The 25,647-nt window shown below is 45.4% G+C and overlaps 1 protein-coding gene across 3 annotated transcripts in view; it reads left to right on the top strand.

Moving 5' to 3' along the window:
* The window catches only part of NTRK3 (neurotrophic receptor tyrosine kinase 3), a 239,408-nt gene that overhangs the window by 172,275 nt on the left and 41,486 nt on the right, over positions 1-25,647 (top strand). For all 3 annotated transcript variants that reach the window (XM_067305558.1, XM_013958611.2, XM_013958628.2), the window contains one exon: positions 22,163-22,293. In XM_067305558.1, coding sequence (XP_067161659.1) covers positions 22,163-22,293 — 131 coding nt within the window. The remainder of the gene's footprint in view (positions 1-22,162; positions 22,294-25,647) is intronic.

Genomic DNA, 25,647 nt, shown 5'->3' with positions numbered 1-25,647 from the left:
GTTTCAGTAAGAAACTGTCAGTCCCTGCTCAGGAACTAGCTGGGGCTGCCCTGCCTGGAAATGCTGCAGATCTGGTGCTGTGTCAAAGCCTTGAACCAGAAGAACACAGTGCTCCTGAAGACTGGGATTAACCCCTGCCAGCACTGCTGTTTGACTGCCCACATTGAGGTGGTGGGTGGGTGGGAGATGCAACCCCAGGCTGCAAGCTGGTATGGCAGAGCTGTGGTAGGAGTTTGCCATGGCTGTTCGTGCCTTTACAAAACCAGGAAGCACAGAGGTACAATGATGGCTATTTGATGATAGTGCCAGTTCATCATTTTCATCATCAATAAGTAAAAAACTGCTGGTGTGCCTTAACCCTTCTATCTGGTTCCAGCAGAGCATGCATTACAATATGATTGCCTCTTTTGCAGCTGCATGAAACACTTGCCACTCAATCCCACAGAAGATCTGTAGTCATGGCTTCAGAAGAAGACAGCAAAGTCTCTGTCAGTGTATCTTGGATGAAAATACGGTCCTGTGACTAGACTGAAAGTTCAGTTTAATCCTTTTAACCTCAGAGCGGATTCCTGGGAGCTGGGTTCTGTTCTGCGTAGGTTTTTAAGCTCCCCTACATGACTATAATGTGTCTAATCTTGTGCCAAACCTCCTTCTCTGGATTCAGTGGTGTTAGCCTGAGCCTCAAAGAGAATGGGCAGATTGGTATTGATAGCAGACTTTTGAGAGAAGGAGACTATCTCCTGCCAACAAACCAGGCAGGCATCCTTAGGAAATAAAGACAACTCCTGAGTATAAAAGATGTTACAGTGTAGACCCAAATGAATAAGGATTGACAACGTCCCTTCTAAGGAAGAAATCTTCTAAGACTCCAAAGGGCCAGGAAATGTAGTTGTCAGTGAGCAGGAGCCATAGCATAGAATGAAATCTTGCTCTTTGATCCTGAATGGACCCCTGAAAACCAGCAGGCCACAAGAAAATTTATTTGGGTGAACCTTTTAAGGGATGGCTCACCTTTTCGGGGCATGCCTGCACCATTAGCTTACAGCACCACCAAGGTCAGATTTGGCTGCTGTCTGTGCTGTTAGCCTGCCAGCACAGGGGGAAGGCAGCCCAGGTGGTGTGAGACCAGTGTGGGCAGAAGCAGCATCCTTCATGTTCACGATGGATGGGGAGGACACTCTGTTTAGAGGGCTCAAAGACCCTTCTCTCTGGAGAGGGCCCATGACATAAATGGGAGAGGACTTAGCTACCAAGCTCACTTTGAGGCCCCTCTTGGATGGACAGTCACAATTGGCATCTCTTGCCCTTTAGTTTTGCCTGTCCTCCCTTCTCAGTGAGGGACGGACTCTCCTGGACTAGGAGCTTTCACCAGATCTTACCCAGTGCCATGCTTAGCTTTCTTGGCAAGAGTCAGTGGATGGCCATCTCTTTGTTTGGAAAGGAGGGTACTCTGACACAATATCCTTGGAAATGCCTGAAGTAATATTCTTGTCTGGAGAAGTAAGTAGATGTTCATGGTGTGGGGATGTGTGTGTGTGCATTTATATGCACAGTAGGAATTAAATATGGCTGAAAGGTGTTGGATTTCCAAGAGAAGAGACGCCGTCAGTAATGTGAGAAGTGGAAATCAGGATGGTAAAGTCCTCAGTGGAATACTCTGTGACCTAGAGGTAAGCTTTTGCTGTAGTTTCCCCATTCGTAATCCCACATAATATCATTTAACTCCCTCCCAGTGCTAAGGTAGTATTTGTACACTCTGACTGCCTCAGGAGGGATGAGGAGAGTTTCAGATGTCTGGCTCTGAACTGGTCCTGGGAATGATTCAAGAAGAGAAGTTCTTGGGAACATCAGCAGCTAGCGCATCTCTGTTGCAGAGAGACAGGGCTGGAGCCTCCAGGCAAAGCTCAGCTTTGAGCTCCAAACAGCATCTGGGTCTGGAAAAGAGGGAGGAGCTGCAAGGGTCATTTCCCAAGAGACATCCCAGTCCGCGTGCAGAAAGAAGGAGCAGGAGTTGTGCACGCTGCTCCCCACTCCCTCGCAAACCTCTGAATATTGGCTCTTTGTTCTAGAAGATATGGATTATATATATTTTAAGGCTTCATGAATCATTCATAGCCCAAAGATGAAATCAAGCATCAGAGCTAAGGAAAACGCTGAGGGTGTGAGGCAAGAAACGTTCCATTATTTATTGTACTAAAACTTGACCTGGTAACACCTCCCTTCCCATTCCTGCCTTTGCTTTAGGAAGCCCTCTCTCCTCCTGAATTTAATGTATGTTGAGATACTCTCTTATTTTCAGTAGATAATTGGAGCAAAAAACTAATTGGCTGCTTCCCTTGTTCTGCAGCTTGATTGTGGGCTTTTAAAGAAGTAAATGGCATGTTCTAGTGAGTGCGTGAGACAAGGTCAGGGCTGCCAGGAGCATTGTGGTTGCATTGGCTTGGATGGAGAATGAGAGGAGAATGAAGAGTCCTAGGCATGCCTTGGGGTCAAGCAGAGTAGAAGAGTTAACACTGGAGCTGGCAAACCCAGCAACAAGGGAAAATGTAATTGAGTGGTCTGGAAAGAGAAGTTGGCTGCTTTCTGACTGAGTCAGGCGCTCAGCTGCCCAGGCTCCCCCTTTCAATGTGGCACAAGCCAGCTGTGAATAAGGGCTCCTGCTAGTGTGTGGTCACTTGGTGGCCAACATGAAATGAGTTTGTGGATGTCAGTGTAGTTCCCTGCAGTCAAATGTCCATAGCACGGGAAAGGTCTATATGTTTTTGGATCAAGGCTGATGTCAGTGACTAAAACCAGAGCTGAGCTGCTTGGCACTGATTTGTGATGTCCTGACCTCTTGGCAAAAACAAACATTCAAGATGACCAGTCAGCATCAGAAGTCATAGTCAAAAAAGTGAGAACTACGGTGGAAGAGAGACATTGTCGTCTTTTTGTTTTTTTTGTTTGATTCTCTAAGAGAAGGCCTGGAGTATGAGCTTTTATTTTATAAAATCTTTCTTTTCCTCCCTATCTCATTTCTATTGCAGTAAAAATTCAGGTTCTGTCTGTTCTGATTAGATAGCAAAATGTTATACCACAACAGCAGAAAACTGTCATATTGCTTTGCTACCGCCTCTTTAATTACTGTGGCCAATTCAGAGTAAGAGCAATGTTGTTATTGCTAAGGGCTGGACACATCTTCCCTTGACATTGCTATACGGCCACAGAGTTTGTAAGAGGCTGGCTTGGGCAGGGAGGTGAGATAAAGAGAACTTCATTTGTTTACTGCCTCTTCATTTATGCCAGCACAAGAGTTTGAGGCCACAGTCTAACCTAGGTCTCTAGTATGACCCAAGTTAAAAATAACCCCACTTCTACCCTCCTCCCTCAAAGGTTATTTTTTACCTGGAACGTTTCAGGGCACTGCTTTGCCAAGCAGTGCACAATGTTGTCCCAGCACAACAGGGGGAGGCCAGCTGCAGGGTGTGGACAGCAGGCATCCACCAGGAATGGAGAGGAGGAGAAGCCCCCAAGCTGGATTCACCATCAGAGCTGGCAGCTGATAGCTTGCAGCAAGCTGTGTGACCCCCAAGGAGGCTACTACAAAAGCTGAGAGAGAAATGACTTGGAAACTTGTGATCTTTCTAAAGTTAAAAGCAAATTTTATTTTTTAATAGAGAAACCTTTCAGGCCCCTTTCAATTCATAATAAAGAGCGATTTAAAAAGAAGGAGAGGGCAAAAAAAAGACTGTAAGGCTTACTAACTTCCTTTAAAGTTGGAAGGTCACCTTTAAAAATGGATGAATACGGTGTCTGGAGGAAGCTCCAAGGCAGCAGGCCTGGGGTTTGGCACTAGAATAGGAGACAGGACAAAGATGAAATGAGGAATCCAGCTGAGATCTAGGAATAGTTGCAGAGCTGCAAGTGCCCTTGGTGGACTTGTGTGGATGCAGAATTTAATGAAACTTCTCTGTCCTTTCTCTGAAAGCTGCTGTTGTGCTTGGCAATGCACTGGGGGAAAGAAAAGTTAGGGCATCTGGATAGCCTGGTGGACTGCATGTTGCCCAGGGAAGCAGGAGTGCATGGATTGGTGGTATCATGTTATCATTTGGGCTGAGTTTTCCTCTTGCCTGGGACCACTCAAGGAGTGAGAAAAGGTGCTCAAAGTGTGAGCCCTGGTAAACACTCAGCCACTGGACAGAAAGTTTTTTGGCTGCATTTTGGATGGTTTCCTGGCCCTCACTACTTTGGGTGCCATTGTGAGCAGGTGAAAGTCGACATAACATCACTGCCTCCTACGGAGCTACCTGAGCATATCATCCCCCAGTCGCTATACCCCGTACAAATCAAGATGCTGGAGGCTAAGCACTGCCAATGTTTGACTCTCCTCAGTTACCTGGCTGAGAAAAATTTTTTAGGTATTTCCTCCCCAGCATACCTTAAAGATGAGACATATAACAGAAAAGAAGTCCAACATTTGAAAAAGCAAAGGACCTCCTGTGTCCAGCATAGTGCTTTCTCCTCCATGCCTGCCCTTCCCACCTTGGCTTATAAACCACCAGACACAGCCTAGGAGCAACCAGATCGTGGAGCGAGGCATGGTAGGTCTTTCCTCTTCTCTAACTGGCTCAGATATATCCTCAGGGAGCTTCATACAGTCTCTAGTCCAACAGGTTCTAGGTTTGGTCCCCAAATAAAGGGCCTGAGTAAGCACAGGGAAACGAATTTTCCCCCAGCTCCTTCCACTCTATTGGGAATGAGACAGCTCTGACCGATGAGATTGCTACTGTGAAAATGTCGTGTAGTGATGTGCAAGGTCAATGCTCTGGAGAGGACAGGATTGTAAAGGAGAAAGGACTCCTTTGAATCTTAGCCAACCTGTAAAGCTTTGAGATACTGAGAGATGCTGTCAACATTGTGTTTTTGTCCTGCTGTTTTCTATATCCTGTTGAAGAATTTTAGAGTGTTTTTGCAATCAATGGTCAGTAAGATTTGCTATAGCTAAGGGTAGGGTTTGTTGGCCATTTGTGGGAAGGGAAGCTGAGGCACAGTGTGATGGCTCCCTCAGGCCGATGCAGTTCCTGGAGAAGCATATGTGAGCCTGTGGCCAGGCAAGGAGCCAGTGGCTGGAGGGAAGCATGAGGACTGCAACCCGAGAAACCTGTGACCCTGGCACTGGGCCCACCTGTGTCCACCCTGAGCAGAGGCTCCCTATGGCAGTGAATGAAGTGATATTTCTTAGGGGTCCACCTGGGAACTTAACACATGTCCTATTTAAGCACTTCTTGACTGCGTTTCCTACCTAGGCAAGGCACAGGGGCATCAGACACATGCTATCTATTGCTTATTAAGCGGTTTAACAAGCCCAGCTAATTACAAGGTACTCAAGGATTTTCTAGCTTATGAAAACAGTCCCTGTTTGTTTGTATCAGTGCTTTAATACATTAATACAGCAATTAAACCTCTGTGTGTAAGCTCACACAGCTTAACATACAGGAAGGCATGTGGATGTCTTTCATACCAAATGGGGCTTCTCTGGCTGTTCCAGCTCTGCAGGGATGTCTGTGGTTTTACTCTAAACTGTGTTGCCAAAGAGACATGCATCACCCCCATAAAAACATAGTATAACCCCCCAGAAATACACTGTTTTACGAGATTCTGGCAGACACAGGCACTCTCTCTGTTATTAAGGTTTCCTCCTCCCAGATAGGCCTGGGAGAGTTTCTCAATCTTTATTTTCATCTTGGTGCTAATGATACAAGCAATTTGTGCATCAGAGTGTTGTCTTCTCTCCCTTGATTTGTTCCAAGAGGTCACCCGTCAGAGAGCACCGCAGCTCCCCGGTGCACTCCGAGCTGATTGCTTGCAAGGTTTGTGCTTGTATGGAAGTGCCTAGCACATTCGTTAAGCCACATAAGTAACGAACAATAAACATTTCACAAGCCACTGACTGTGACGTCAGTGCAGGGACTGAGCTGGAGTGGGCAGCAAGGGTCAAAGGTAAAAGCTTCCTTCAGTGCACTTATATTCCAGTGAAAAGAAGGCAATTGGGAGGGGAGGAGAAGGAGAAATGACGGATTAAAGGAAACTGAGCAGCTATAATAAATACACTTGAAATTGAAGAGCATCTAGGATACAGTGATTATATTCCCCGCAGAGCTGAAGTACTGAGGAGGGTCTGCAGAAAGGGCAGCTATACAAAACCGCTGGCCTTTCAGCGAGCAGACTTTAGGGGAATGCAAAATGAGTTAAAGAAAGCTGGCTGGGGCTTGATGCTTCCTGGGGAATCAGCAGTGGGGAGAGGGAAGCCGGTCTTTAAGATACAGTTGAAAAGGCTGCCCTAAACATTCAGGAAAATTAAAAAATAAAAATAAAAGAAAGGATGAAAGGACTGACATAAACCAGGCCAGGTAAACAAGAAATAGAGACACCACGACAGGGCACTGATGAAATATCACAGTGAAAGTGGAGGGGAGAAAGAAGAAAGAGGAGGAGAAAACAAAGGGCTGGAAAAAAAGCAGCCATACAGGATGCTCAGGGAGTATTTCAGAAAGCAAAGTCCTTTGGTACGTAAGTATCTGTGTGTGCCAATGAGACTGGCCTCATAGCAAGGAAGGGTGTGGAGTGATGAGAACAGCAAGCTGGTGCAGAGGGTGCACAGGAGAAAGTGCTTATCTCAAGAGTGATATATGGAGAACTTAGACTGGCCACAGAGAATATAAACCAGCTTGTATCAGCGATAAGAGAAATATTATTAAATGTATTTCATCTGCCAAAATTACGTCCAACTTTACAGAGGATAAAAAAAAGATCTCCGCAATGGTCAGCTGCTCCAGGGCACTGGACAAGGTGAGCATCCTCTACAGATGGAGACCACATCCTGTAATGTACACGCTTGTGAGTACACACACAACTCACTTAGATCCTCCCTGGCATGTTTAAGTGCCTGTCTAATATGGGCCAGACTGATGAGGATTGGAAGGTGGTGGGCATAACAGGGCAAGAGACAACCCAGTAAGTTTAATATCTACTCTGGGAAATTCTTGGAAATCATCTTCAACTTTAAGGGATGCTGTGGGAGAACACCTGGAAAAGCAAAGCTCTGTGAAGGCCAAACTTATGTGGCTTGAAGTATTCGGAGGTCATACTTAACTAATCTGATGAGGTTCCCTGAGGATCTAACTGCCACAATATATAAGGGAAATTTAGTGGATATAGTACACTGCTGATTTTCAGCAAGTATTTGACAAGGATCGGCATCAGAGATTAATGATTGAGAGTAAGAGCTTTGGTGTAGAAATCTGGCATAAGAACATATGACAAAAAGGAGCTATTCCTAGAAGTGTTTTCAAATGGAAAGAGGTTGAATGCCATGTGTCCTGGAGGTCAGCCTTAATCAGGTGTTTTTCATAATGTCTGCTGATGATTTGCATGGACAATAGTGAAAGCAGGAACCAGATTCACCCCTGCTCACCATGAACCTCAGTGATTTTCACCAGCACCCAAGGTCCCAAGTGTGTCTGCTGACCCACTTGATTCGGGGATTTGTTTGAGAGAAGAGAAGCAGAGAGTGAGAGAGAGAAACAAAGAGAAGACCTCTTAGACACCCCCTCCCCCCCGCAATACTGTAAGCAGCACTGGGAATATTTCAACACATGAAGAAGAAGTGATATAGGGAGACTGCAATTTAGGCAATGGAAAGACAGTGCTATCTATGAAGAAAGGGTAATCTGGACAGCACAAGAATCTTTTCCTTCATCAAACTTCTTCAAGAAATGAAGATGTGATTTGTTATTTTTTAAATTTTTCTCTGCTTTCTCTACATTTCCAACTTCCAGCCTGAAAACCTCAGATCACTTGGCATCAGCTTTATTTGCAGGAGAATTGCAACATGGCTGTGTACATGCAACAAGTCTGAGTTTTGAATTCTGGGTTCTCATTTGTGCTCAGGTATCGATCTGGGTAGGTTTGGCCATTACCAGCTTAAAAAATCCCTGCCCTGGGAAAAGGTTAAGGGACTTGATTGAAACTCTGATTGATAAAGGAAAGACATCAAGGTGACCTTTATAATACAAGCTGAGTTTGAGGTCAGTGTCCAAGCTCAGATTGCAATAATGAAACAGGATTTGCAGGCAGCCTGATAGATTAGATTAGTGGAAACTGACTTCTGATTTTTTCCATGTTACTGTCCCAAGATCTGATGCTGTCCCTCCAATTCTGACATTTCAGGAAAGCAACATATATGCCCTTGTTCACGCCATTTTCCAGTCAAATGAGATCTGTCCTAAGCTAGTGAGGAGAAGCAGCTAACGACATTGCAGAGATCTTCCCACCGTTATGCCCCACTCCATTCTCTGTAGTACCATCCACATATATTTATCTACAAGTCAGTATTGCCAGCTCTGGGGAGGTGTAGTGGAGATCCTTTTGATGCCTTTGCTTCCTCAGCTAACTGCAAAGCATTATTTCCCTTTTCTTTCTTTCTCAGCAATCTTGCTTATTTTGCTGCTTTCCATTAGCAGTATGTTCTTGCTGTAAAACTTCAGTATAAGTTTAAAATTTAAGCTGAAAAACCATATATATAATCTTGCTTTCAAAGCTGAAGATCCTAGTAGGTTGCCTTTCCCATGTGTCTTGAATACCAACGTAGCAATCATCCAGTCTTCACACATAATTCAGTTAAAGCTGAACATGTACCTTCTCACCACCTGCAATTAATCACATCTTCTGAGGTTCCCAGCACTGCAGAATGTCTTCTTGATTCTCACCAGGGCCCTTAAGAAGAATTAACTGCATATTGTTCCCCTGATGCAAACACTGATGTTTTGCCACAGGAGAAAGCTGTAGGATTCTTTTCCCCCCCTTTTGCATGCAGTGAAGTTTGTGATGTTTTTGTGGGGTGAAAATTCACCCCAACCATCTGACTCAAAATGGCATGAGGCATTACTAAGGATGACAGAGAGATGGACAGATGTATGCTGTTTTACTACCTTGTGCTCTGCCCATGCTGGGAGTGTCAGAGACAAAAAAGTGAGATGGATTCTCATTTTTGATCATAATAAAGGCAGGACATGGGTGGATACAATAAAGAAATAGCATAAAGGAAGGAAAGGCAGTGTCTTAACAAGAGTGTGTGGTTCCTTTAAATAGTCCTGAATTCCTGGTGACAGAGAGATTTCCAAAGCCTTTTCCAAAGAGGACTTTTTCTGGTTCACCTGTCACTAATCAAAAAGCTCTGTTTCTGCCAAGGGGAGGAAGGTGGGGTTGGCAGGACAGTGCCTTCACTCAGCCCATGTCTGTGAAGTAAGTCAAATCCCTACTTGGAGCAGCTGTGGAGTCCACACATGGCACGAAAGGCAGAGACACTGCCTTTCGGATGTCCTCACCCACAGGATGGACCCGGGCTACTGGCTGGCTCTTCTCTCTTGCTTGGGGTGCTCTGCTGTTATCCTGCTCATTTGTCAGCAGCGAGGAGGGGATTCCTCACCTGAGAAGAAAGGCTGACTTCTCTGAGTGTGAAGCATCATGAAAGCCCAGTATTCATTGCGTCCTCAGCCTGTGCCTGACTCAAGTATAGGTGAACAAGTACAGGAAGCCTCAAACTACTCGCAGACTTGGACGGCTAAATGAAGACCAGCTGCTAGTCCCATCAGATTAGCTAATTCCTTTGTACAGTCCTTCCCTCTCTTTATTCTTCTCTATGTAATTTGCAGCCTAATAACAATTACCAAAATAGCCAAAACCACAGTAACTTTAGAGTCCAGCAGGCAGAGATCTCGCATTACTCCTCCTTCAGGGGTTTCCTTCAGCAGGAGAAGCTGGCAAGATGAAAAAGGGATGGGGTTGCATGGACGGCGGAAGTAGGGAGAAAGCCAAGGAAACCTCAGGCAGAAACAAAGACGGAGTAAGGTCCTTTTGGGGTGTTAGGAAAACATGAGTCCGAGAGAACACCTCATCAAACCATAGATGTGAGTGCACCTCCTGTGACAGTCCTACAAGAAGGGGAATTGGAGGAGGCAGGGAGGAAGAGAAAGGAAGGGGAGAGATGGAAATTGTGCAGATTGGAGAAAGGCTTTCTAATGAAATCATAACATGAGCCTGAGATCTGTCTTTCAGCACCTCATGTTTTTACTCCATGTGGTTTCACTTCTGGAATTTTCTTGTTCCATGAATTTGGCTGGGTTGGCCATTTGTTTAAAGACCACCAAAGGAAGTCACTGGTGAGAGAATGACTTAGCATGGAGCAAGAAGAGGACATAGGTACCCAGAAGTTCCCAGGAGCAAAAAGAGAAAACAAGCAGAAGATACAACATTCTGTCCAAACTTGTCCTTTTTTGAAGTGATTATGGTGAGCCTGGCAACAATCAGAAACATTTCCAACCCACTTGGAGTTCTAGCTGGAAAAATTAGATCAGGCCCTTTCACCAAATTTCCTCCTTTCGAGTTGGTCCAGAAATTCTGTGACAACAGATTTTTCTTAAAATCTCTTGGCACTTCCACATCTGGAAGGAATTGTGCTTCTTCTAAAAATATTGCTTTTTTTTCAGTTTACACCCAACTTTTGGGCCAGTTCTTACCGTGTTCAGAGTGGTCTCTGCATCCTGACCACAGCTGCCCTTGAATCCAAACCATACCTTTTTCTTTAACGCCATCCTTCTTCTAATGCCCACGTGGTCCCCAGAATGTATTCAGTGTGCTTGTGAAGCTGTTATGTGAGGGACTTTTTAGCATTGATGGTGATGGCCCATTAAGATCAGCAATCATTAGAAAGGTAATAGTAGTGGAGTCAGACTAGGTGGAAGCAGTGTAAGTCTGTGGCTAGAACCCCGGAACTGTGGGTTAAGGCAGAAACTGAACACCATTGAAATAGTAGTATTAAAAAGCCCTTTACCCTCAGAACTGTAAAGAAAAGTTTAACAATGTAACCTGAATGCAGTGCTGCAATATCTACATGTGTGTGCATGTGCACTGCTGCATGGCTCTGAGAGGTACCTTGATGCCGAGATTCACTGTTTGGGATGGGGATGGCACTGTCAGTATGGCACCAGCAGAAACCAGTTGCTGAGGCTGAAGAAGGCAGTAGATACACCTTGGGACATCCAGTGCTCGGAGAGACATAGCCCACTGCTGGGGTAAGTACTATCCTGGGCACAACCATCCCGTTGCCTCTTGGCAGTGCATGGAGGGCTAGCATCGGTTGAGCTCCCAGGATGGCAGGTTTCTGTGTCTCTGTCACTCTGCTTGGGAATTGCTGTCTAAGCAAGGTTGTCGCGGAGATGAGGGAGCTTTTTAGTGCTGCTCCCAAATTAAGGAGTGGGAGAAAGACCACGTGCAGAGGTGAGGGTTGGGAGAAAGGCTCTTGTTGTGGCATGACTGTAGCCTTGCAGGGAGTTAACCCAGCCCTGAGTGACATCATCCTGCTGGGACATTGCAGGGGTGCCAAAATGCAGATGACAGCAAAGGAGAAATCTCAGGCTGAGAGCAAACTCCCCCCTGCAAAGGACCAAGCAGCTCTTTTCTGGCCTTGCAGCAGTTCAGCATGATTCATATGAGGCCGAGGAGGGTATGCCTGTGCCAGGTACTGGAGTCAGACCTCATTTTTCTGCAGGTGAAGAGGGTTGATTTCCTCAGTGGAGTTTGGACTGGGGAATTGTGAGTCTTGATGCAGCCTAAATATAGGTGCTGCCAGGCTTCTCGCCCCCAGCTAGAGCAGCCGGCCTGGTGGGCACAGACAGAGCTGTGGTGATGAACCTGCAGTCTTGGGGAGCAAGATAGCAAAGGGCCTCTGAAACCTCGGTGGCAGAAGGTAAGACTCTGCATTCCTGATGGGAGACTCTCGAAAACTGAGAGGCTGCTGCTGAGACCCGGTTGCTTCCAGCTTTATTGTGATTATCCATCTCAGCAATAGGATGCCATTAAGTGTCTGATTACTGTGTTGTTAAAGCCTTAAGCCTGAAATCTGACTACTGTGTAGTGTCCCAAGGGGCAGCCAGTCCTCCTCCATTCCTGTACTAGTAATCCCTCCCTTTCCTCAGAAAAATAAAATAATAAATAAAAAAAAGACAAGTGATATCTGTCTGCAGCAGCACTTTCCAATCAAGTGAAAACTGGCTGGAAAATCAAATCAGCCAGTAAGTTCCTGCAAAACACAGCCGTATCTCTTTAAAATCTCCCCTTTTGAAGGGCTGAACTGAGCGGCAATAGCTGCTGATGTAAAACAAACCATTATTCCTCCTATCTCCTCTCTGAGCCCCCTCCCAGCAGACGCATGAGTCTGAGGGAGGCAGATGCTCTCTGAAGACTATTTTCCTCTGTTAAATAAATTCACTTTCAAATAATGTGTAATTAAATGTGTGGTATTGAATTAATGTTTTATTCTGAGTGCTTTGGCAGCAGGGGACCTAGGGGCCTGGCTGGTGGAAAGAAAACATGTTCACCAGAAAGACTGCCTTCCCCTCTCCTATTCCCTTTTCCTCCCACCCTGCCAAGAATCCCAATCCCTATTTCCAAGAGCTGCTGGAGTGTAACGGTGAGTCAGCGAGGGCGGTGCTTTTATGGATCTCTTTTATGATACATTGTGGTGGTGCACTTGGACATGCACCCAGTGCAAAGACCTCTGCAGCCCGCTCTGTTCCCTTCTCTATGTGTCTCCTGCTGGCTTAGTCTGCCTACTGAGAGGAGTGCCAGGTGTGCAGATAATCTTCATTTACTGAAGGCATAGCCCAAGGGTCCCTTTGGGATGCAAAGTTGATGCTGGATGTCAAAGGAGATAGATTGCTGAAGCTGGAGAGGCAGGTTAGGTTTTGCAGCCTGGTGGCAGCCGGAAAGCTTATTTGAGGGGTTGCAAAAGTTGATGGAAACCTTTTTGGTTTGTTTTTCTGTCTTTTGTCTGGAATGTTAATAAGGTTTTGGTCCCATCATCAGTGCTTCATGGTCCCCTGGGGAGCCAGTGTGGGTTTAGTGGCTGTGGAGGAGCAGGACCTTACAGGAGCAGGAGTGGCCGCGAGACGAAGCTGCGTGTAGCAGAGTGAGCAGAGCGCAGTGCTAAGACTTTGCAAAGGTGGCAGGAGCAAGGGTGCAGGAGGGCTAGTGATCTTGGCAGTGTGGCTGTAGCAAGTGGCAGTGGCGGTGACGTGGGCTTGCTGCTCGGCATGCGGGAGCAGGCAGATAGTCTGTGGAGCAAGGCACAGTGATCCCTGCAGAAAGGGGGCAAGGCAGGGCCGAGGATGTCTGTCCACGCCCAATGGGTTCTATGAGAGTAGCCTGAAGCTGGGGGTTATTTCTAGGGAAGCAAAGAGGGAGCAAACAGTGGTATCTTGGCACATGCCTGGGGCACAAGCAGGCTGGGAGGAGGTGAAGGGCCATGCCTGATGCAGCCTGAGGGGGGACCCAATCTACAGCTCGTACAGCTACAGCATGCAGGTCAGGGCACAGCTAGAAACAGCTGGAAACCCTCTTACAGCTGTGTGCCAGCTGTGAACCCCAACCCCAGTGCTCCTTGGGCACAGCCACTGCAGGTAGCCTTGTAGGCATTAGATTTCCCTTTTAAAGTCTTCCATGTCTCCCCGCTAAAGGATGTTTTAACCCTTGGCAACTTAGCATAGGTCAAGTGAATCAGGTCACTGTGGGATCAGAGGGATTTACCCTCTAGGATCAAGGAAGGGTCCCATGGATACCAAGAGCTCTCTCTGGAATTATTTCAGTAAGACGCAAGCTGACTGGAGGAGGAGGTGGCTGCTGTCCTAAAGGAAAGAGCCTGCTGCTGTGGAAGACCCAGATGTACATGAAGGCTGGAGGCTTCCTTTCTTTGTTACTACAGTCACTGGCAAAAATTTGCTGGGGATGACCCGCAGAAGCCTCTCTCTTGCTGTAGTTCCTCTTTTTCCTTTGTTCTGGAATCTCCCCAGAACAGCCATGCTTCTGCAACACTCTGCAAACAGTATGCTGAGTCCAGCTGAGACTCTGCCCAGCACCCAGTAACCCTGGGACAGCTTATATTTCTCTCTTTATAAAATGATTACTAGCCATTTTGTACTCAGATTTATGGTACTGAAATGGATGAGAAGAGCTTGAAGTCATATTTTGTTTTTATAGGAGTGTCAGGTAATTTAAGCTGTGACAGTAGCTTTTGTGCAAGTGTGGGGGGGATGCCAAGCATATTCTAACATTATCATTATTTTTCAGATTTTTATAATGAAGAAAATGAAAGGTTGTTTTGGTTTGGGTTTAAACTTTGCAGTTATGTCACACTAACTTATATCACCTGCTTACAAACCAAGGTGTTGGTTTTCAGCGTGGTCTGGTGGGGGAATCTGGCAGCCTCTGGGTTTGCATTAGCTGATTTGTTGGTCTAAGTGGTGACTTCTGCTTCACCTTTCTCTCAGCTCCTCTATGCATATGCACATACACCTGCTCTCTTTACGTTCACCTTTAGATCAGAGTATGCTGTATGTGAACACCATAGTTGCGGGCTGTCACAGGGGCCCTCACTGGTGCAGTGTGGCTGATATTGGAGCTAGTACTGCAGCAGGGATGCAGCAGCTCGAGTTACTGCAACTCAGCAGGTGCTAATCTGGTCTCTCCATGCGCTAATCAGATCACTCTGTGTAGCTTGAGGGCTGGTTTGCAGAATAGCGGCTCTCCTTCAAATCGAGGCTGGCTGGAGTTAGCTGGTTAGCAAAAGGCAGCCCTTTGGGTCAGTGCTTTCTTTCCATGTGCTGTTGCAACAGCAGAGGAGTTGATGATCACCTAATTGCCAGAGGTATGCTTGGAAGTGGTGCATGTAAGGTATTTTCAAAGGATCAGAAATCTGGATTGCGAAGGCTGCTCTTCTGTTCTTTCATTTTCTTGACCCTAATTACACTGAATATTAGCTCCTGGCATGGCTCAAGGTTCCTGATTTATTTTATTTTTTTTTTATTTTTAGCCGGAGATGTCCAGCTAATGCATCAAGATCAGCTAATTTTTACCAAGATCCTTTCAGCAGGGTGTAGTGCTTTAGCCTGAGGTCTGCTGGGTCAGCTAGGCAGTAATGTGACCTTCCCATTTGGGCACTGCACTGGTATCTTGCAGCTGCTCCCAAGAAATGAAGAGAGTGATAAGAAGGTGCAAAGACCTGCAGAAATGTAACAGAGATGTTTTTAAGGTCTTTATGTAGGAGTTGTCACAGATGATTATGACTGTTTCATAATATAATATGTAGTCAGGCACCAGGGGCTCCCTGGAAGCAAGCTGCCAGCTTCTTGGTGAGGTATAAGACATGCAGAACAATCTGAAGGGAGGCTGTGAAGCCAAATGCCTTATATTGGCTTGTTGGAGGCTGAGAAGGGATGCAAAGAGAGGAGTAACACGGGTAACATCCTTTGTATTTCATGCAAGGCCAAAGGAGAGGATGCTGACATAATGAAAATGTGAGCTGGAAAGCTTAGATTGATATTTTTGCTGTGTGGACACACAGGAATGGCTATTAGACCTGTCATGCAGAATTAGCAAGATTTAAATGCATCCTGAAAAATGCAGAGAGAGGCCTGGTTTAGGTGGTCTTGTCCACAGGGCCTGGAAAGAAGGGGGTGGGAAGGACCTTGTGCACCCAGGGGTTGGAGCTCAGGTGGCTCAACCAAAGGATGTGCCTGGTCCATGAAGTTCTCAAAGATTCAGATAGGCTTTACATTAAAAAAATAAATAAATAAAATCATTTGGTGGTGCTTTTGAAAGGACTCTCAGAACTGCTTGGAGTTTATAATCACAACTATTTTGAACCTGAGTCCTTGAAGGGTGCCTTGACAGAGGAACTGGCAAAGAACTGGTGTCTGGGCACAGAGCCAAGCTGCCAAAGCATGAACTGAGGGTCTTTTCCCAAAGGTTGCTCGTGTCAGAGCATGAGGGAAGCCACCAGAAGCAGAGGGCTACCTACTCAGAGTCCATGTGGAGATAAGAAACAGCCTGTTTATTTCTCCATTTTTAAATTATGTGGGGCTGATTCTCTCTTTGTTTACAGCTACTTCGCAGCAGTCTGCAATTGAAATCAATATTCTCCATTGACTTTGATGGATTTGCACCAGGCGAGGAAGAAGACTCAGGCTCTGTGCAGCTAGCCAGTGCATTATCTTCTCTCGCTAAGAGACAAGTCTGAGGGAATGACTTGTCAGACCTCCAGTTGCAAGGTTTTTGATCTGGTCCTACCCGATGGGCACAGGTTACTCTAATCAGGTACATCAGGTACCTCACCAACACATTTGGTTGACATCCAAATTGCAGTCAACTGCCTGACAGGAAAGGCACTCTGTTTGGTAGTTACGTGTCTTCATGACACGCATTTCAGCACAAACTGTAAGCTTTGTTTATTTGATTTTAATTGTCATGGATCAGGCAAGCCATGCAGGGTTTATTCACTAGAATTATTTTAGCAGTGAATCAGGAAAGAAGTGACTGAATCATGTTGACTGAGAACTTTGTTACCGTTTTGTGGACAACTTGTGTATGAAGAAAAGAGAGACAATTCTTTGACATAAATTAGTTGTTACAGCAAATGACTCAGCCACTACTGAAGAATGTCATTGTTATTATTTATACAGTGCTGTTAATGCAAATGAGGCTTTATAAGCTTGTGAAAATCAAGGCCATTACCACAAAGAGCCCAGGAGCAAACTCCATTCAGGATACCCTAGAAACACACAGGAAAGAAGTCAGTTTTAAAACAGGAATTGAACAGTAAGAGGGACAGAAATAGGAAGTGAGGTCAAGAGAGAAGAAATGGCAAGAAGTGAAAAAGCTAGGGGACAGAGAAGGGTAGGAAAGGAACTACTCTGAGGGAAAAGGACGCGATTGTTGGTACCAACAGTACAGAACAGGGCCCAAAACATGAGGGAGAGGAGGCATGCAGGAGGAGAAAGGCCTGTGAAGGAGGAAAGGGAAGGAGGAAGAGGGGGAGGAGAAGGAGAGGAGAAGGAAAGGTATGTGTGGAGGAGGAGAAGAAACTAGTAGAAATTTGTCTTTGGTCTTTTCTATGCCAGAAGAGAAAGCTGCTAATCTAGAGGATGGCAAAAGTAAGAGGAAAGATTTCTATAGGTTTGTTCTGTTTCCTTGATAAGTTACCTGTTGTTTGTGAAATAAGAGTCCAAGGACAGGAAACCCACTGGAAATGCAGCCACCAAATAGACCACTCACTGTTCATGGGTCTGAAAGAAGGAAGTATGAGGAAGCAACTTCAGATCTAGTTCTAGCTGGTATAAATGGTCCATCTTTAAGAGGTTCTGCATGTTGCTGTAGCTTAAGTATTAGTGCTGCTCATGGTTTACTCTGCTTGGAGTTTGATTTGTCCATCTACCTCCCACTGTAGTCATCTGTGTCACCCTGGTGTCCAGGTATATCTGCATCCAGGTTTCCAGCCTACCATCAAACCAGGGTTTTAAGGATGCTGGCTGTGATAGGAATCTCAAATGCAGAATCTGCAGGATCACTGAACCCTTCCTTTCCTCTTCTAACTCTCAGGACTGGTTTAGAACTGGAAAACTAGACACATGAAATAGGCCCCATGCAAGTTGCCAATTTGTGTTCGTGTGATTGAAATGTTGTCATTATTAGAAAAAAGGGATCTTTCACCCCACACTGCCTCAGGTACCAGCTCTATATATTCCACCTTGGATTTGGAAGTTGAGTTGGAGTCTTTCTGTCTTGGCCTTGTCACCAGCAAGTGCGACTCTGCAATAGGAGTGTAAAAGATGGGTGAAGAGTCATTGAATCTGTCACTGCCATTTAAATGAAAAGTCCTCCTGGCTTTTCAAGGCTCTGTCACAGGGGTCAATGCAGAAGTGACCCACCAGGACATGGTAGATTGATGTATGAGAAAAGCAGAATTAATCCTGTTGCCTTTTCCTCTCCCCTCTATCCTGATAGCTGTGCTGGGTCTACAAGGTTAGCAAACTAACTGTGTTTGAGTAAGAAGAGGAGCAGATGTGACTAAGAGACACATGGGAATAGAAACAGGGAGGGAGAAGTTGCTGTTTTTAGACAGCCACTTTTCTGACTGAATGCACATTAAGCGCAGATCAAGCCAGCCATCTTCCCAAAGGTTCAGAGGAGGTTAGGTAAGATCCCATCACAGATCCGGAGCCCCAGCCCTTCTGCCTTGAGTCTTCCAGGGAAAAGAAAAGCTCTCTGCTCTGGAGGTGGTTTGTAAAGGTGAGTGTGGAGTCTCAAACTTACCGTCTTTCTAACACTCTTTACTTTATTGAACTGAAGCCATAAGGCATTTCCAGCCAGTGGTAGTTTGGGTGTTTTATCATGTGGTTCATGTGTTATTCAGAACAAGAACGGGGCAAGGGTTTCAAACATGATCTCTGGGCATTAAGTCTTGATGGAGAAGAAACAAGGGTGGAGAATCTAGCTAACTTTCCTTCATTTGTATTGCATAGCATCATAGTGATTCTGAAACAAGGATTGTAAGATGTTTCATTTAAAACAGCAATTACTTCAGTGTTCTGCATTCACATCCTTCCTGTAGATACAGCATGGCCCTGAATGAATTTCCATCATGCTGTCAAGTCTGGTTACTTTCCTGTTGGGTCTTGCTGCGTTTTCTGCCTAGATTCTTCTTTTGAATTGTCTTGTTGGCTTTCTTTTATAAGTTAATGGTACAAGGAGGAGGAAAAGAAAAAAAAAAAAAAGGGGGAAAGAAAGAGAGAGTGGTACTTATGGGAGGACAGTTTGCATACACCTTGTCAGCAGGGCTGACCGCAACGCTGCCGAGACAGATTAGCACACCGAAGTCTGCCTAAAACAAATAAACACCAGCTGTTTATCAGACAGGACTCAGCTTTCTCTAGGAGGAGGTAAACAGATTTATGCAGATGAACCTCCCAGGTGCCCTTGCAGTCCAGCGTCTTTTGCGGCTACTTGGCCTTCCATATGAGCATATGAGTTACAGTCAGGACAGACAAGCAAAGAATAGATGCAAGGTTAGCACAATAACACAGTCATTCGCACAGTGCCAGGGCGGTTTGTCATTGCTTTATGTGTAAGGCCCATATTTAATAGTAATATAGGATTAATCTTAGTGCTGATCCCACTGTGAATGGAAGAATTTGATGTAAACATCAGTATTTTAAGCCTATAGCATGTGAAAAAGCAATTTATTATAACTCACTTATTATTCCATTTGTGCCTAAAATACTACAAAGCAAAATTTATGGCCATTCTATTTTTAGAGAAATTGTGATCAGCAAAAGTGCTTTCCTGACTCTCCGTTAAGATTGTCCAGTTGCTGTCAAACTGCTTAACTTCATGAACTTATTTTTCTTTATAACTATCCAAGTTTATTTTAAATCCCACAGTGCTACATGAGTCCACTACCTCAAAAGGATTGCTTCTTCCTCTGTTCAACTCCCACTAGTACAATATCTCCTTAAATTCTTCATATACGTTTTCTCTGAAGTTTCCCAGGTGACCCTAGCAACTTGCTGCAAAATCTGGGTCTCAGAGGCAGATGGTATTTTTTTTTAATAGTGTAGACATAATATTGGGACCTCCTCAACATGAAGGTACACAATTGGGACCCCAACTTTCAGAAATGTCTGATCATTTATTAAGATGTTGTTGGGAGGGAGTTAGGGAAGGAGCTGAAAATCTCGGGCAAGACCCCAGGCAGTTCAGAAAAAGAGGTTTGCTTCATTTCTCACGATGTTATGACTTACTCATCTGAAATGTAAATAATCTCAAACACTAGCATTGGTTATTTTGAGACAGTTTCTTTTTTAACTTTATCTAAAACTGAATGGGGCAATAGGATCTCAGTGCTACGTTTCTGTTGGGATTCTGAGTTTTTTAAGGGATCCTTGGGCTGCTCATAATACAAGATCATTTCCCAGCAGCTTTCTTGACTGTTGCTAATCAGCAGACCAAGAATTCAAATACAGAGTTTGTTAATACAGCAAATCCTAGATACTACACTGATGAGTGCTATAAAAATGCTTGCCAAGAGAAAGAGGAAAAAAAACCTTTTCTTTACTATTAAGTAAATTGGTGCAATTTGAGCTCTTCTTGGATTAGGACTTTCCTCACCCAAGTGCATCACTTAACATTTCAACACATGATATTTCAGATTTCTCAAGGTACTCCTTAAGCACTCAACTAAACCAGGTGGGGAAGGCAAAGTCCACAGGTGATTTGTTCTCCCTGACTGTCATTGTGGATTTAAAACCAAAGTCATTTTGAATATGCCCACCATCATGTGCCTTAATGTTACTAATATTATTAATATTGGCAACTAACAGTTTTCAGCCTACTGAACAATTAATGAAAAGGTCAATGGGAATTCTCTATAGAGGCATCATTCATTACAAGGCCCATTGCTTATGCAATCTTGCAGCATCCATCTTCCCAAACAAGCGGAAGGGCTGGAGATAGCAGCTTCTAAACCTGCCTGTGAGCTTCTAATTAGAAAGTTTAATTGTATGAAAGCCATTAGGATGTTACTCTTCCAATCCACTGGCATTTTGATGAGTTGAGTGGTACCTACATTGTTGTAAAGCATTTGCTCTCTCGGGCTGATGTGGATGCCACCTGAGTCAAGCCTGGGTGATAGGAGCTGGTTGCAGGTTGTAATCACCATTAGTGATGCTTCTCTGCAGCCAGTCTGAAGCCCTGTGTCAATCGGCCCCCGCCTCCTGCATCCGCAGCACCCCAAGGAAAATGCATCTGAATGGAGGTGTGCAAACCTGTACGGCTCCTGTGGCACATAGAAGAGTTGGAAAAGATTCAAAAGCAGCCCAGTTTGTGAGTAAGAAAATGGAGGGCCAATTTACAGATGCCTCAAGGTGGGAATGAGAAGAGTCTAATGCCTCTGCTCGTGGAGACCTCTAACGGACCAGTTTTTGCTTATCGGGCCCTACAGAGGAGTGCTTAGCTCACACTGCCCTGCTGCAACCGTCAGCCTGAAGCTGGGGGTAGTCTGTACTACTAAAGTCCACAAGGGAGGCAGTTGGCTCCTGTGAAGGAACAGTTTTTAGAGATGAAATTTGGGGTACCACATCTCCAGACACTGCTATGGTGGCTGTACACCTTTACCTGCCTCTGTAGCTGCTTCCAGGCATGAAGAAATGCCTGTTCGTGTTGCCAGAGGAGCTGTGTGTCAGCTGTGATGTTGGAAAGGTGCTTAGAGCTTTGGCAAGAAGTAGCTGTGCCCTAGTGTTGTCCCCAAGAGAGCACTGAGACCTTCCAACCTCTCCCTGTGGTCAGTGGCATTTAATCCATGCCCCTGCATTTGTGGAAATCCTGGTAATCACTTATCTACCCTTGCAGCTGCCTAATACCTGGGTAGATCTAGCTATTATGAATGACAACTTAGCTGATACGTAAACATCTGGAGCAGACCAACCTTCATAGACCTCTGTATCTTTGTTAAATTAATAGCTATTTCTCTTTTGATTCTTCTTGAAACCTCAGCTGCTGTTCTCTGTCAGTCCTCACCATCCTAAACATCAGTGGAAAGGATCATTGAAACTAATGGGATGAGTTTGTCCATTGTGTCAGTGACTCTATCCTGGGATGATGTTTTTTCTAGAGGAAACATTTGCACAAGAGATGGCTGCAGGGCCGAGGTCTTGTTGTATGGCTGTGCTCAGCACTTCCAACCAGCTTCCGCTAGTGCCCTGAGCTGCAGCTGGGTCAGTGGTTCTCCTCCTGAGACAACCCTCCTGGTTCTGACTTGCCAGGGCTCAGCCTCAGAAATCTGCCTGAATTTGGGTTTAAACTGATCCCAGCCAAAATGCAAAACTCAACAGGACCTTCTCGTGTCACCTGGCCTGGCACTAAGAGTATGTGACCTTTGCAATGACCTTTAGGAGATGAATTATTTCCAGAATCATTCCAAAGAGATTCAGGTCTTCAGGGCAGATTTTTCCCCAAAGGTTCCTCTCCCTGAGGACAAGCTTGCTGTAAGTTTGTAGTGAAAACCTGATAAATCTCAAGTACTTTCCTCACAGCTGTTTTGCATAAGACTAGTTCCATCCCAGAGATGGCTGCGCTCCGTGGGTGGGTAAAAAGATCCCTGTAGATATTTTTGCAAGGCAATTTCAGATCCTTTGCAGCTTGCTAGAAAATTGAATTAGTTGTTTTCCATTCCCTGAATTAACCCTGATTCATTCTTCCCTCAACCCTCTCCTTCTTCCTCCCCTCCCTCCAACAGATGTCCAGCATATTAAGAGGAGAGACATCGTTTTGAAGAGGGAGCTGGGAGAAGGTGCCTTTGGGAAGGTGTTCTTGGCCGAGTGTTACAACCTCAGCCCCACCAACGACAAAATGCTGGTGGCAGTAAAGGTAAATCTCAAGGGCAAATGGAAGAGAGTACAGCAGGGGCTGGACTGCAAAGCAAGGCTGCACAAACCTGTGTGGGAAAGGGAGGCAGGGGAGGGCTGGGGGCCGGGGTAGAGATTTAGCTGATGCTGGAGATTGTGGTAAATCCACTTAGTCACACAAACTTTCAGTGTTTCGCTTCAAGGTCGTCTATTCTCGCCAATGCCAAAGCCTCTCTTCCTGCCGCTGCGGCCAGGAGACAGGGAGGAAAAGCTGACCTGGAAGTTTTAAGCTACCGTGCAGCTGCAGAAGTGAAGCATGGAATTCACCTTCCCTCTGCAAGGACCTGGGGCCCTTCCCTTTGGGGTTTTTATCTCTTTGTAGAATATGTAGAAGCTGAAATAAAAAGGCCTCAGCAAAAATAAGTGCTTAAAAGCTAGATGCCACAAACCAGTTTTCTGGGATCAATTTGCTGGAACAGCTTTGCTGCAAGATGGATAAAGTAACCCCTTCCAGCTTGGCTCAGCTCAGCTCCCATTGGCATGACCACTGATCACTCCCATCTTGGTGATTTTTGAGCCAACACAGGTTCAACTTGGAGCCTGCTGTGCTCCTTGCATCTTTGCAAAGGTCCTTGTGTGAGTCGTGACACATCAACATGGTTCTGGGTGGAGGGTACCACTTAGTGCAGAAGTGTGCTCTGCTGTCAAGTGGCACCAATTGGCAGATGCTCATAATCTAATCCCCTGCAGTCAACTGCTGCCTCCTAACTCTTTGGGAGATCTGCATTTGAACCGATGATCTGCAGGGGAAAGGTTCCAGCCCTCTCTCCAGGATGCTGAGGGAACCAGTTACTTCAGAGTCGTTTCAATCATCAGCAGTTCGAGCCTTTTTTTAGCTCATCTGTCCCCTTATGCTCTGGCCATGAACTGCAAGATGGCCAAGGTAACACAGCTACACATATGATTAATTTGCCTGATTATATGGCTGCTGCCTGCCTATCACTGTCAGCCATCCCTTGTGCTATCCTATCTCTGAGGTCTCTCCTAAGCTTCATTTGCATGTAGGCAGAAACAGCATCCGAACTTGTTTCTGTTAATTGCTACTATGAGCTTACATCTCCAGAGTGCCTTTCATCCTGCAAGATCATACAGATCCCACTTTGGAGCAGGGCCTTGAAATCTGGCTTTCTTCCAGCTCCGGAAAAAAAAAAATCCTTCTAATTTGGGCAACAGTATAAGTCTTGGGGTGGGGGGGGAAAGCTTTACATATTAAGTTGAGATTTGCCTGCATTTCCTGAAGATCTCATGTTTCCAGCTGCGGCTGAGAACTACCTCCCCAGCTCTGGGTAGCAGTAAGATGTGCTGGTTAGGAGTAGCAGAGTCCAGAGCAGAGACTTTGACCCTCCTGTGCTCTCAAAGACTTCCTCCCAGGGCCGGGACCAGGGCAAAGAAAGTGGCTGTGTTACTTGTTCAGCTAAACAGACAGAGATTTGCAATGGCTCTAAAGATTGCAGCCCCGCAGATGAGCTGAGTCCTGATGTGATGGCATGGACAAGCTTCCTGTTTTATTCAACATCCTAGGAAATGCGCAAGAACGGTATTCATCAAAGAGTGTTGAGGTCACAGAGTCAAGTGTTTGAGTGCTGGAGGGATTGGTATTCAGGGTATGTTCTCTGAACATATATTTTTCATTGCTTTGTGGGCTGCTCCACTGTGATGATCGCTCTTGTGTCTGAGTGCTCCCTAGATGTGAGTGTGTTTATTTTCACAACCTCCTAGTGAGGTGCTGGGGTTATATGAGCCCCTTTTTGCAGAGGGCAGATGGAGGCTCAGGGAAATTGAGCTGAAAGGATCCACTAATCTGGAGTGCACAGCTACTGACCTGCCTTTCCAGAGCCTCATACAGCACATACCAAATTTCTTTTGACCACAGTTGTCACAGTAAATGCTCAGCACTTCTGCAAAGCTGAGCGCAGATGCCAGGCAAGTGAGGAACTCCCTGTTACTGATCAGAAGAACTGACAATTAGTGGCAGCGGCTGCAACCTGCAGATATTCAGTGACTTGCCTGATGTCAGCTGGGAACCATGTGATGGAGGCACAAATACAGTCCACCCAAAACCTTCCTAGGGGAGGCATTTCAGTGGTTTCAATGGGACATCCCTTCTCTTCCTCTGATCCTGGTTTTCTTTCTCTGTTCCACCACTTCCAACTCTTGTGTTTCCCTTCCTTTTAAAGGCTTGGCTGTGCAACCTTAGTAATGTTTTTTAATATCCTTTTTTTACATTATATTTACAAAGTTATAGTGCTAACACCTTGTAGAAAAGACAGTGTATGAAGGAAATCTAAACTCACTGCAACGTGAAATATTACGTACAACTATAGGAAAAGGTGAAAAAAAGAGTGATGGGGAACTGTTTTCCTGGGGGGAAAAGGGGTAGCATCAACATTATGAAGATATTAAATGACTAAAAGTAATTGGTTGCCTGCGATAAGGATGGATGCTTTGCCATCTGTACAGTGTAACTATCATCCATCTAAATATTTCTAGTCAAGCTATCCCAGAGGACGTAGAATTAAAATAAAATTATGCCATGTGTCTCTCAGGTTGGGAGCAGAAGAAGGAGAAGAGGGAATGTCCTAAGGTTTGGGTAAAAACCTCTCAGGACATCTGCTCTGAGGGGAAAAGCAGCTAGTGTGGAGGGCTGGCTACTTCACTCTGTCCAGCCCTGAACGCAGCAGAACCTTAGACTATGCAGAAGTACATTAGTCATGTGCTTGAGCCCTCTCCTCCCAATGCAACTTTTTGATGCTTAACATCCCTTTCTGTACATAAATTAGAGCCAGCTCCTGCTGACACTACCTCTCCTATCACCACCAGGAGATTCAAGGCTTGAGAAAAAGGTGAATTCGTGAATAAATGGAAGAGCTGCCTAGCATCCCCCCATATTGAGGGATAAATAGAATGCACAAAGCAAAGAGTTGGGCTGAATTTGGAAGTAAATGGAATGAAGTTATCTTGACTCCTTTCTGACCATCATTGGTGCACAGTTGAAGCCAGCACTGGTACAGAGCAGTCCTGGCCACACAGACCACAGCACATGCCAAGGGGCAATGGAGGATGGAGGGAATACAACGGAAACTAGATGACTCAAAACCAGAATAACCTCTTCCTTTCCTTAAGCATTTGTGAAGACCATGCTGATTCTCATGGCTGTCCCACCTTGTCAAATGTTTTGGACTTCAACTTTTTTATTAAGTGCTCATAGGAGAGCCCTCCCTTGGTATCCTGCGATGACAATACACTGTTTTCAAACTCTCTCTCCTATGCAACTGCACAATAATGCATAAAGAAGCCAGCATCCCCCCTGGGTAGC

This window comes from Apteryx mantelli, chromosome 15 (genome assembly GCF_036417845.1).
Source record: "Apteryx mantelli isolate bAptMan1 chromosome 15, bAptMan1.hap1, whole genome shotgun sequence".
Classification (NCBI taxonomy): Eukaryota; Metazoa; Chordata; class Aves; order Apterygiformes; family Apterygidae; genus Apteryx; species Apteryx mantelli.
Note: the sequence above shows the minus strand (reverse complement) of the source record. Positions and strands in the feature narration are given on the sequence as shown.